The sequence below is a fragment of the Protomyctophum bolini genome (genome assembly GCF_963924005.1).
Source record: "Protomyctophum bolini genome assembly, chromosome: 18".
Taxonomy (NCBI): Eukaryota; Metazoa; Chordata; class Actinopteri; order Myctophiformes; family Myctophidae; genus Protomyctophum; species Protomyctophum bolini.
In genome coordinates, this window is record NC_137879.1 from 27,958,705 (window position 1) to 27,972,760 (window position 14,056).

Sequence of the window (14,056 nt, forward strand, 5' to 3'; positions counted from 1 at the left end):
TAGGCTATTTTGATTTATGTAGGCTCTGGTCCATAGCTCTAGTATAGGCCTACATTAAATATAATCAGATCAGGATGCCCAATGCAGACTAGTCTTTTCCTCAAGATGTATATTTTTTAATTTCTTTACCCCCAAAGTATAGCCTCTATTCTGAAATAGTAGCCTATAGCCTATATGACGTGGTTTGACTATTTGCTTAATTTCGGGTCGAGCTTAAAATAAAATGGCTAAAACAAGAAAAACCAACATGGCAACTTCCTGGCATAACTTGCAAAAGTGAAAGCAAACGACCACACACCCGCAAGATTGCGGCAGCTCAGCTGATTATCATTCTTCCTCATATTGAATAACGGACAGCACCGCCACCCACCAGTTCACACAACTGCAGCGTTCACTTCAAAGATTATAGTCACGCGTTGAGGTTACGGTATTCATGCAAATGGAATAACCAATCGAATTAATAAAACGGCACTATAGCACCAAAGGTGCATCAAGAGTAGGCTATCCAAGTGAGTGAGAGATGGACCCCTCTCCGAATCCGTTTTCTAGAGCTGGGGGAATGTTCTGGTCGGTTTGGGTGAGTTTTCACAATATGTTTTAATTGAGTTGCTCATGGGATAGCCTAATTAGCCTAGGCCTACTGCATGGGGTACGGTAACAGGATAGGTGTTAAATTGGCTATTTTTTCCAAAATAAAATATACAATATTTGGAAAATGTTTTAAGAAAATTAAAGTAGGCCACGATTAGAACATATGCTTATAAACATAGACAATTAAGGGCTAACTACAATTTCCACAAAAACTCTCTTTGGGCCATAAACAATTAAGAAAGTGAAGGATAAAATCAAGTCTGATAATTATGTTCTATACTCGGTTCTACACACTGCCATGTGTGATGATCATTTAAGATTTTGCAGGATATAAAGTAACTGTTCTATTTCTCCATCTCTCCCCCCCCCCCCCCCTCTCTCTCAACACACACACACACACACACACACACACACACACACACACAGTACTACGTAACAGAAGCTGTGGGAAGGTACTTGAGGCCAGAAGTTATTGATAATGATGGCCAAGAGCCTGAAGAGAGTAATGTCAAAGTTGAGGGAGCAGAGGATACACAGACAGTCCCTATAACCATCTCTGCAGAGAACAAACCTCAGTCAACTGTTACCTGGGAAGAGTGTGACAGCAACAATGGTGTAGGACCAGCCAAAGAAAATATACAATACATAGTGCAGTTCACCAGAGATGGACACACATTAGAAAATGATGAGGGTGAGATAGAGAAACAGATTGCAGACACTGGACTGCGTGTTGCCAAAGAGATGGCAACAGATGAAGAGGAAGTAGAGAATGATTGTGAACAGCACTTGATTGTAAAAGTGACCGGGACTCTGACTGATGAGAGTGAAGAACTTGATCATTTTGGATCGTCCAATTTTACACATGTGACGCTGAGTGACAACATTGAGGAAACTAACAGAAAAATCGGTCTTGAGGAGACTGGCGGGATAATGGCACATGACGAAAGGCAGAATGTAGATGAAACTTTGAGAAATGTCCAGGTGAAGGATTGGAACGAGGGAGAGGAAGCCCTCGCTGAAGACAACGCAGCACAACATTTGAAAGATGCACATACTGTACGTTGCTCAGGGTCCGAAGGTTACGCAGACCAATTGTGTACATCAGTGAGTCCGGAGAAGGACAGTAACATTTACAGAGAGGACTTGGCATTGGCGAGACAAGAGGAAGGAAGAGGAATGGAACATGAAATGGCTATGACAAAAGAAACCGAGTCAGAGAGACATACAAGCGTGTCAGAGCAGGCCAGCACTTTGTCAGACTCTGAGGATGAAAGCGACGTCACATCTGATGAGGGATTGGTGGAGCACGGCGGGGCAGTCGTCCAGGAAGCAGTGCTCCTCTGTGAAGAAATACTAGATGAGAACAGCGAGGTTACTGCAGCTTCAGAAGCTGCTCAAGATTCTCAACTACAAATGACCAGAGACAAGAGAGCAGCTGCGTCAGATCATTACATAACTGTTGCTGCACACACGATGGGCGAGACTCTTCTAAAAACTGAAAATGATGCAAATGACCTGGAAGTGACAGAGGATGGGAGCATAGCAGAAGAGAGGGAGCAGGATGTCGAGATTGACATTGATGACCAGGAGAAAGACATTACAAAGAACAATATATTAGGTTGTGGCTTTGAAGCACAGGATAGTGCCGAAGATGACTTGGTGACTGAACATATTCAAGTCAGTAAACCCATCACAGAGAACACGGAAATACTTAATAGACATCTATGTGAAGGTGGAAACGAATATGCTAAGGCAGCTCTGCTGCAAACGTTGACTCAAAAAGAAAATGTTGCTGTGGAAAACAAGAATACAGAGCTTTCAGATAAATCTGAGCACATCAACCATCTGACATTAACTGATGGGAAAGCCCAGTTGACAGGGATAAACATTCCAGTTGATGAGGAAAAGACCAGACCAGATGAAGAAAATTTCTCAAGTTCAGAGGCAGACACAGTAAATAAAAAAGAACCTGGAAATCTTGCACATGTGATATTGAGTGACGACATGGAAGGAACTCAAATAAATAGTGGCCTTGAGAAGGAGATAATGGCACATGATGAAAGACACAAAGTAGAGGAAACGTTCAGAAACGTCCAGGTGAAGGATGGGAATGTGGGAGAGGAAGTTCTCACTGAAGACGAAGCACAAAGCTTGAGAGATGCATGTGCTGTCCTTGGCTCAGAGTCAGAAGAAAATTCTGTCCAGTTGTGTAGGTCAATGAGTCCAGAGGATGACAACATTTACAGGGAGGATGTGGCATTGGTGAGACAGGAGGAAGAGGAAGGTAACGAAATGAAACATGATGCAGTTGTCAGAAAAGAAACAGAGAGACATACAAGCGTGTCAAAGCATGAGGCCAGCGCTTTGTCCGACTATGAGGATGAAAATGACCTCACATCTGATGAGGGATTGGTGGAGAACCATGGGGCAGACGTCCAGAAAGCAGTGCTCCTCTGTGAAGAAATATTAGATGAGAACAGCGATGTTACTACTTTAGATGTTGCTCAAGACAATCAACTAAAGATGACCTTCAGCAAAAGAGCAGCTACTTCAGATCATGACATAACTGTTGGTGCACAAGTGCAGATGGTGGATGAGAGGCTTCAAAAAACTGAAAACAATGATGCAAATGACCTGAACGCAACAGAGGACGGGAGCATAGAGAAGGAGCAGGATTTTGAGATTGAAGCACAAATTCATGACAATGACAAAGAAATTACAAAGAGCAATATATTAGACTTTAGCTTTGAAGCAGAGGTCATTGCAGAAGATGACATGGGCACTGAACATATTCAAGTCAGTGAGCCCATTACAGAGACCATGGAAATACAACTTAATAGCACTCAGTATGGAGGTGGAAATCAAGACTGTACCGCAGCTCAGCTGGGAGCGATAACAACTGATAATGTTGTTATGGAAAAACAAAGCATGGAGCCTTCAGGTATGTCTGAGCACATCGACCACCTGACAGTTACTGATGCCCAGTTGACAGAGATAAACATTCCACTTGATGAGGAGAAGACCAGACGAGATGAAAATAAGGTTTCAAGTTTAGACATGACATTGAGTGACAACATGGAGGAAACTAACAGAAATTGTGGTCATGAGGAGGAGATTGGCAAGATAATGGCACACGATGAAAGGCTAAATGTAAATATCCTGGTGAAGGATGAGAATGATGGAGAGGAAGTGATTTTTGAAGATGAAACACAAAGTTTGAAAGATGCATGTACTGTCCTTCACTCAGGGTCAGAAGAAAACTCAGGCCAGTTGTACATGTCAATGAGTCCGGAGAAGGACAGTAACATTTACAGAGAGGACATGTTGAGACAGCAGGAAGAGGAACGTACAGGAATGGAACATGAAGCGGCTACAAGAAAAGAAGGATCTGAGGATGAAAACAACCTCACATCTGATGAGCACGGCGGGGCAGACGTCCACAAAACAGTGCTCCTCTGTGAAGGAATACTAGATGAGAACAGCGATGTTACTGCAGCTTCAGAGCTTGCTCAAGACACTCAACTACAAATGACCTACAACAAGAGAGCAGCTGCATCAGATCATGACATAACTGTTGGCGCACAAGTGATGGGTGAAACGCTGCTAAAAAATGATGCAAATGACATGAACACGGCAGAGGACGGGTGCACAGCAGTAGAGAGGGAGCAATGTGTTGAGAAGATTGATGACGAGGGGAAAGAAATGTCAATGGGCATTGAATTAGATTGGCACTTTGAAGTAGAGAGCCGTGCGGAAGATGACATGGGAACTAAACATATTGTCAGTGAGCCCATGACAGAGAACATGGAAATACAAGTTAATAGAGCTCAATGTGAAGGTGGGAACAAAAACGCTATCACAGCTCTGCAGGGAACGGTAACTCAAACAACTGAATATGTTGCTGTGGAAAACCAAAGTACAGAGCTTTTAGGAATTGGCCACCTGACAGTGACTGACGGGAAAACACACTTGACCGACCAAGATTTTCCCAAGATCAGACCTGAAGAAAAAGTCTCAATTTTAGAGGAAGACATAATAAATAGAAATGAACCTGCACTTACACCCATTGCAGTAAAAACTGAAAGCAACAATGGAGGGGAAATAATGGGAGTGCTCCGAAGTACCTCCCCAGAGATATCTGACAGGCTTGTTGTTGTGCCTCTGGAGCCAAACAGTGTAGTATGTGAGGAAACTCAAGAGGGAGTTCCTGAGTATGACAACAATAGGCATGAGCTGTATGAGGATACAACACAAAGGATCCTGGAAGTAGGGGATTGGGAAGAAATTCAGACCACCCAGTTACCAGAAGAGGTGGGAAGCAAAGAGTTAGAAAGCTTCATAACAACTGTCGGTAGCGGTGAGGCTGGACATTTAATTATACACGGAGAAGAACAGAGCTCCAAACTAGAAAGCGCTCTGCACATTGATATGGTAGCAGGGGGGCATAGTGGGACACGGTGCCCCACAGATACTGAACTGCCAAGGGAAAAGGAGGAACCATCCACTGAACCAATGGATGAAACACCAGCTCACGCTCGGGCATCAGCATACATATCTACAGCTGAGTTCAAACAAGTGGATGCATCACTGGAGACCGGGGCCAAACATTCGGAGCATGTATCTCAGACAGATGCCAGCTCACAAGATGAGACTTGGGGGACAGACACAGAACTGTTGGTCAAGACTGAGGAGCTGCTGGCTGAAATGAACAACGAACCAGACAGAAAAAGCGGAACGGTCATGGATACACAAAATAATACAACAATAGAAGAGAATGTGGATGAATTATCAGAGGAAACCATGAAATACCCTGAAGCTGAATTACATAAGGTGAAAGTGACAGGATTTGTATATGAACCAATAGATCCCACAGTGTTAGAGGAGAATTGCAGCCAGATCATTAATCTACCAGGGAGCATTGTTGAAACTAGAATGATGGAACAACCAAGTGCAACTAGGCCTATATTAAATGAGGAAAAAGAGGTACAGTTTATGGCAATGGATGTACAAGATGCAGGGTTAAACATGCAAGACATTGGAGGCTCTGAAATTAAGAAGACAACATCAGAAAAAGAAAGTTTCACTGAAATCATAAATCTGCACAAAATGAAAACAACAGCTACATCCAAGACTACAGATGGTGAGGAAAATGCTTTTTTTGCAGGATCTGAAGCAGACATTAACACAGACCAACTGCTTGAGTCAATAGAAATATACCATGAAATGTTTAACAAACATCATTCCACACACATGGAAAAAGCCATGGATGTTGGATTCTATAAAGAATCTTTGGACATAAAGTCAGAACCAGAACTTACAACATCAAAGGAAACAGAAATTACAATACATGGAAAGGCTGACACAGTGACAGAGTTACTGGGGTGTGATGTGAGAGGAATGGATGGGCATGAGACAGATGATGAAATATTTGACATGTGGATAGAGACTGTATTATGTAAGGATGCAAATAACACAGAACCCCAAATTATAAGAAAACCAACTAAGAGGGAACCAGAAGAGACAGAGAATGAACAGACCAGATCAGGACCGGATGAAGAGATGTCAAAACTCACAGAGAAAGAGCCACAACAGCTGTCAAAAAACAATGATGAACCTGAGACTGAACTTGCATTAAGGAGTGAGACAGACATATTGGAGACTTCACCACCACTGTTACAGTCGGGATATACGGCTGGTGGACAATTCCCATGTGAAGGGGCCTCAGCAGAAAATGAGACCGCAGTACTGAAATTAAGTGGTGCTGAAGTATTCCAAGCCATACATGAGACAGCAGACAGCATGTCAGAAATTGTCATCTCTGTCAAGTCATCTGATATTGAGGATAGAGATATGAAGGGAACACAAGACTCATGTGTTAAAGAGGACCAGTCTACACATGAAATATACACACAGACTGGATTCCTAAAGAATACACATGATGCAACAACTGAGGCCAGGGAGGATAAATTGTCATATCAATCTCAAGAAAACAGAGAGACAGACATTGTCGAATTTATGGGGACCGAAACTGGATTACAGGTTATTTATCCCAAGATATCAGACTCTGGCCTACAAGAGAAAACTAACTGGGAGATATCTAAAGGAATGGAGGAGAAATCACAGACATGTACTCTTTTTCAAGGTGAGGCTGTAATCAGTAACACTGAAGACAAACGTTTTGGGGCAATTGCGCTGAACATTACAAACAAAATGAAAGAGGTTAATTCAGGAAAACCCGACAAATCACAGGAAGCAGAGTCTGAGGTTCTTGGGCGAATAAGTGAGCCAGTGGTGGTGTTAGAGGGAACGACTTTGACAGAATCTAATTTGCACAAGAAGGCATATTTAGAAGGCCAGGATCAAGTGTGTGATGTTCTGGAAGCACATTCTGGGAGGAAAGCTGCATCTTCGCCTGTTGAGTTGAGCACAGCAGACAATGCCAAGGAACTGGCCACACCTCTACCAACACCCGGTGACCAGCTTGAGGTACTATTACTCTATTAAACAGATGTATTCAATCATACATACATGTATACATTCCACAATACATAAAAACATTATCTTTATTTCTGTTGCCATTGCAGTTGGATTTTACTCCCCAAAAGACAAGAATTGCCATTAAGAATCCTTATGTAAGACCACCAAAGGATCCCCGTGCCATTATACAGATTCCCTCTGTGGAACTCACTCCTCAAAAATCTTCTGGACATCTCCCAATGAAAGGCCTTGTAGCTGTGCCCCTGGGAGGCTTGGGAATTGGAATAAAACTGCCTGGTAAGTCATCAGTTGTAGGGGATGGGTGATGACTCCTGAACTATACCTGTTGTTGTGTGTTTGAATTCTTTGATTCTGCTGTGCCACATTTTTAGTTATGATCTATAAATAATCCAGTGCCACTTTGTGTTTCAGGATTTGGAGCTGGTTTTCCTGGTAAAAAAAAGACAAACGAGTCGGGAGAGGATAGTCGCACAGAAGACTGCCCTCAGGTTTTTATTAACTTGGTCTTTCATATGAGCAGAAAACATTTTCATGTCATGTTTTTATTCAATAATAGATTTCCTTGTCCATTCCTCAACAGAAAGAGACTGAGACAAAGCTAGACGTGAATGATGTGTGTGATGTTCTGGATGCACATTATGGGAGGAAAGCTGCATCTTCACCTCTTGAGTTGAGCACAGCAGACGATGCAGAGGAACTGGCCACACCTCTACCAACACCCGGAGACCAGCTTGAGGTATCATTACTCTATTAAACAGATGTATTAAATCATACACACATTATTTCACAATAAACAATGTTTTTATTTCTGTTGCCATTTCAGTTTAATGCGTTGGACTTCACTCCCCAAAAGACAAGAATTGCCATTAAGAATCCTCATGTAAGACCACCAAAGGACCCCCGTGCCCTTCTACAGATGCCCTCTCTGGAACCCACTCCTCTAAAACCCTCTGTACGTCTTCCAAAGAAACGTCTTGCAGGTGTGCCCATGGGAGGCTTGGGCATTGGAATAAAATTGCCTGGTAAGTCAGTTGTAGGATTTTTGTGTGTGTGTGTGTGTGTGTGTGTGTGTGTGTGTGTGTGTGTGTGTGTGTGTGTGTGTGTGTGTGTGTGTGTGTGTGTGTGTGTGTGTGTGTGTGTGTGTGTGTGTGTGTGTGTGCGCGAGCGTATTCTTTGATTCTACTATGCCACATTTTTATTCAGTCAATCAATAAATGATCCAGTGCCACTTTGTGTTTCAGGATTTGGAGCTGGTTTCCCCGTTTTAAAAAAGACAAATGTGTCGAGAGAGGAAAATCTCACAGAAGACTGTGAGAGACAGGTAACATTTTGTGTTCCATGTGACCAGAATAAATCATTTCAATGGCATGTTTTGTATTGAATTATAGATGTTCTTAACAGAAAGAGACTGAGACAAAACTAGAAGTAAATGAGGGCTCTCCTGTGCAAGATGTGGCCAAACACAAACCTAAATGGATGCCCCCAAGACAGCCAGGGTATAACTTATTATTTGAAACACTGTTTTCCAATGTATCACAATGATATTATTATTTTATTTTGTATTTTATGGTTCTTACATGTTTTGTACTGTTTCAACAGGTTTGGAAATCCACTGATGTCTGAGCTAAAGAATAAATTGAAGAAGACAACAAAAGAATGAGAAGACAATTATTTATTTGCAATAGCCTACCTTATGTTTTTACGTTTCATTTTTTTGTTTTCAATCAAATTCAATCAGTCCAAATGCTTATAAATGTGAAGTTCTGTGTATAAGTATTTTATGTAATAAAGTCTGCGCAGGGTATAATGTACATTTTATTTAAGAACGTGAGCCTTAATCCATCAATTCAGCCTGTCATGTACTGGAATTTAAGAAATCAATACATTTGACTTTGAACTCAACTGTTTTTCTCTTAGTATAGTAGGCCTATAGCCATTTGCATGGCTTTCCTTTCATCTTGCCAATATATAAACACGATTAATTTGCAAGTGATGGTAAATGTTACTTGAACTCTACACAGGACAGGGAATATTCACAAATAATTAGTTACAATAAGATAATATAACGTTATGAAGTTATGTATAGGCTACTGAAATTGATGTTTAAACTGTCAGTTCACATGGTAGATCAGTAGATGGCGATATTACCCTGCATACAAGTGATGCTGAGGTTCTCTCTCTCTCTCTCTCTCTCTCTCTCTCGATTTCAATCAATCAATCGATCAATCTCTCTCGCCTGCGTCTGATTAGCCGCTTTAAAAACAACTCTATAAGTCAGCGTTCTCCTAGCCTCGGAAACACAGACGTTTTTATTTCCAGGGAGAGAAAAAGCGTTCGCCAAACTCCCTCCTTCTCCTCTCCAGCGCAGCGATGAAATTAATGACATCACAGAAGGTAACGAAAGTACGAAACACTTGAAAATAAACGACATTTCGTCTCTGCCTACTTTACAGCTGAATGAGCTAGCTGAATTAACATAACTGTACAAGCCTTGTCTAGGCAGGCTATAGCTTAAATATTGGATGGTTGAAATGTATTGCATGGCAACATAAGCACTTGATCATGAGCGTATCTATAAAGAAGAAAAGGTCTTCTTTGCTAATTCAATCTACATTTACAGGCTGCAGATGAAGACTGCAGAATGTGAGGACTGAAGGTTTGTTTCTGTTCAAGAAGCTAAAGGCCCTCGTCCAGAAGAAGCAGGAACATACAAAAGGGTCTCTTATACAAGTGTTAGCCAATACACATATGGATAAAGGCTGTGAAAGTGTTCATCCTAAATTCACAGGCCAAGGAAGAGATATTGCAGAATGTCCCTCTCCACCCCATCCTCCAGCGATGCTGGGACCAACACATTCAATGGTGGCTGCAACACGCCAGCTCAAGTTTCAAAATATTTATTTTGGAGAGCGAGAAGATCTCAATCTGCAGGGTCTTTGAGTCATTTAGAAGTTCACATTTCCCCTGTATATGCTGAAGACCCAGCACAGGTGACAAACGGTATAGATGCAACGGCTTCCAGTAGCACTCCTACCGTTTCTCCTGTGCGTTCCATAATGGATGAGACTGTGCCTACTCCTGTGCGTTTCATAGGTGATGAGACTCTGCCTTCTCCGGTGCAATCCATAGTGGATGAGACCATGCCCTCAAGTTTTCCTGTGAGTTTCATAGAGGATGAGACTATGCCACATGGATGTACATTTGATAGTTCCTTCATGACCTCGGTTTCTTCAATTTGTGCCACACCGACTCTTCAAACTTATAGCGGTGTAACCGAGACTGATGTTGGCCATGTTGTCGACCAAGATGGGTCTGCTTCAGAAGATTCATGCAATGATCTCCAGAACAGAACTTTTACTTCCAGCAGTACCTTGGAAACAAAATCTCAGTCAGTGTTTGGCAGCACACATATTTTGTTTGAAAGCCCTATGAGTAATGTTAACCAAAACACCTTTGACGTGGACAGTCCATCTAACATCATTAACCAGACCACTAGCTGTAAAAACAACACGTTTGATGATGTCCACCAACCGTGCCCCTCAAAGTGTAATGATGCAGAACCTGATGCCAAAATGTCTCTCCTGCATGACACGTTTGATGCTGAGCCTGTTGTAGGTGAAGTGTCTGAAGCTGGGCCTCACAGCAATGCCTTTCAAACTAAAGCCCTTACTACTCTCAGTAGTACAATGACTTTGTCTGAAAGCAGCACTAGTGTCAACCTCCAGAAAACATTTGAAATGGTCTGTCCAAATGAGCCCACTAACCAGATCACTGGCCGTAAAAACGTCACATTTGATGTACACCAACCTTGCCCGCCGTCGAAGTGTAATGTTACAACAGCTGAAGCGCAGCCTGATGCCAAAATGTCTCCTCTGGATAACACGTTTGATGCTGAGCCTATTGTAGTGGCAGTATCTGAAGCTGGAGCTGAACCAAATATAGTGAGGTTTTCTGAAGCCAGAGCTGGATCTGATATAGTGATGGTCTCTGAAGCCGGAGCTGATGTGGCACTGGCAGCTTTTGCTGCTGAGCCTACTGTTACTGTAACAGTTATTGAATCTGGAAGCGACTGTAGTGGTGATGCACACTCAAGCACACTAAATCCAGAAGGATTCTGTAACGGCCTCTCTCAAAGCCTGGCTTGTAATTGGAATGAAACTTTAGATTTGAGGGACTTCTTGCCTTCAACATCTACACCCCAACTTCCCCAAGTAAACAAGTTCATCATGAAACAAGAGATGGGAAAATCATCTGTGGTGCAGAAAAGGCTGAATGAACCAGACACTCTGTTGGCTCCACCGACAAACATTGTTGGTGACCGAAAGACATTCCTGACCAGTGCAAGGCATCTGCTGCCTGCTTCATGCGCTGCATCAAAGTTATGGAAATGTGCAACATCGATTCCTGGACTTTCAAAGATGCCTCACTTTGGTGGGAGGAGAGCCCAAGCAGGACTGGAAGCCACCAGAAATACTGCTGGTCCCCTCCCCAAGGGGGTGAGTAAAATATTATATATATTTACAAAGTGGCCCTCATGCATGTATGTAACATAATGGTGTGTTTCTGTTTTTTTGTTTTTTGACTCAGGCTACAGGAATCTCCAGGTCTATCTTGACACCTAGTGCAGATACAGGTAAGCATTAGTTAAAAACTTTAAAGTCGGCCATTCCACCCATGACCAAAAATTGCATTATAAAACAAAATGCCAGAGGATTCATCAGTTTAATTTAGCATATAAAGAGATTTGTATTTGCTATCAAAATTGTAGTGTTTCAGAGATGGTGGCAGTAGGTAGCATGTTGGTGTCTACTTGTATGTGAGATTTTATTGGTGTCATAGCATACCCAAACTAGTGATGTGAGAAACAAACTGAAAGTGCAGTGTAGATCTCACATCTATGGTTGTTTAATGTACTTTAGCTGAAAAGTATCACATTGCATTGTGGGACATTCAGTACCAGTATTGCATATGCATGCTATAATATTCACCAGATTTAGTTGGCATTTCATGTCCTATTGAATAGTACTAACTTAAGCTTTCGGACATGCAAAAAATGCATAGTAATTTGAATGCCAAATGGTATGCCAGTATGGAATTTCAGACGCAGCCTCAGTCAAATATTCTGTCTATATTACATCTTTCCAGTTGTGTCTGCACGGTCCAAGAGACCTGGTGCTGGTTTAAGAAGACCATGCCCCAGCGGACTACCAGTGGCAGGTTATAGACCTCCTTTGACAAGATCAATGGCATCAAATGAGTCCACTGGAACCACAGGTGTGCGCATGTTTCTGGTCTTATGTTGTTGCTTAAATAGTCAATACTGTAATGCACACTGTTGTTTAATTGGCATCTAGCTACAGTTTTAAATTCTGTACGCCCTTAACCCATTCTGACCTGAGATCAGATTCATACGAGGTTTCCACTGGACACACACTGGTCTGATTAACCCATTCTGACCTGAGATCAGATTCTAAAAATGTCAGTCGCTCTTCGAATTTTCAAAAATAGCAGACCTACAAGCTCGTATCGCGCCACTCGGTGGCGCGATATGAGCTTGTAGATCTGCTATTTTTCAATAGGTAAAGCATAACATGATGCTAACACCAAAATGGGTGCCCGGTCAGAATGGGTTAAAGCAGGTTGGTTGGTGCACACATGCAGTATGAGGGCTAATACAAAGATTCACACTTAATTTAGTCTTATAATATTAGTCTTACAAATATTTGTACCATTTGAAGAGTGTATTTGCTTTTTCTGTGTATTCAGGTCAAACTCATACAGCCTCTGCTGTCCCTGCAGTGAGGACTGGCCGAGGACTTGTTCAGGCGAAGAGGCACGTAACGACCAGTAGGGAGCCTTTGCCAGGAGCAAAAAGGAAAAAGATGGGTCAGTGTTATGTTTAAAGTAGGGATGCTGCCGATTTTCCGATTAATCGTCGGAGTCTCCAAAATGGATTTTAATATTTAAAAATCGGGGAAAATAAAACAATAGCCAAAATATCTGCTAATAAGTAAGGCTGCATGATATATTGAACATGTACCTTCATCAGAGTGGAGAATATAAGTATACAGTAAATAAAGTTGAGCAAAGCCACTCTTCTCTGCCCCTCTCTCTAACAGACACAGTTAAAGATTGCTTGTTAAGTGCCTGCCAGACAGACAATCAGATGAAATGAAGGCAGTACTTTATACCAGCCCCTTATGAAACTACTTCTCCCCAAATCCAAATGGATTTCATTTTCCATCCTGAATGGCAGTAACTAGCATACAATGAGAACTGAGAAGATCTCCACAAAGGTTTACTCATCAAAACTGATTATAAAACTAACCATCAAAGCATGCACTCAACATATAATGGTTGTGACCATGGCATGTGCATAATATAAAATCTTAAGTTTGATCTGATATTGATTAAAATAATCAATTGTCTATTATTAATCGGCAGAGCTGTCGATTATTCGATTTGGCTGATGGTCACTTTCAGGCATCCCTAGTTTAGAGGTTTAGTTATGGCATTGAACACCCTTGCTTCTAATACCATAAGCATATTAGTGCTCCTATTAAAGCTAACTTGACGTTTGCATACAAAACGGCCACCCGCCACCATACCATAGATTCTTCTTGTGGACCATGTGAGCTTAACCTCAACATCCCTATTCATACTTTCACACAGACTACCTCTTGTTTTGTTGTTCACATCTAGTAATTGTTTTTTATACAGGATTCATCCAAGTTTTGTGTTTGCAGGCTGTGTCAACTGTACCCAAACACAGATTCAACTGGTCGCATGCCAACAGAAAAGTGCCGAAACAGAGATGAAACTGGCCGCAAGTCAACAAGAAATCAAACATCTACAAGAGGGTAAGGCTTGTTGCAATCATTAAAATGGTATAGTCAGTTTGCTTCCATAATAATCATAGGCAAGGGGTTGTAAAGTTTAGGAGCCCTAAAATGTAAAGGGTCAGAGG

At 41.9% G+C, this 14,056-nt stretch overlaps 1 protein-coding gene across 1 annotated transcript; it reads left to right on the forward strand.

Moving 5' to 3' along the window:
* Positions 1 to 4,695: 4,695 nt before the first annotated feature.
* LOC308333622 (uncharacterized protein) lies at positions 4,696 to 8,841 on the forward strand (the record flags this gene model as incomplete). The annotated part of the gene is made up of 8 exons (XM_080790079.1): positions 4,696 to 7,077; positions 7,176 to 7,365; positions 7,501 to 7,577; positions 7,670 to 7,825; positions 7,913 to 8,111; positions 8,331 to 8,410; positions 8,491 to 8,585; positions 8,689 to 8,841. 8 exons carry the CDS (start codon positions 4,696 to 4,698, stop codon positions 8,747 to 8,749), a joined length of 3,240 nt encoding a protein of 1,079 aa, XP_080646205.1. The 3' UTR covers positions 8,750 to 8,841.
* Between the last annotated feature and the right edge of the window lie 5,215 nt (positions 8,842 to 14,056).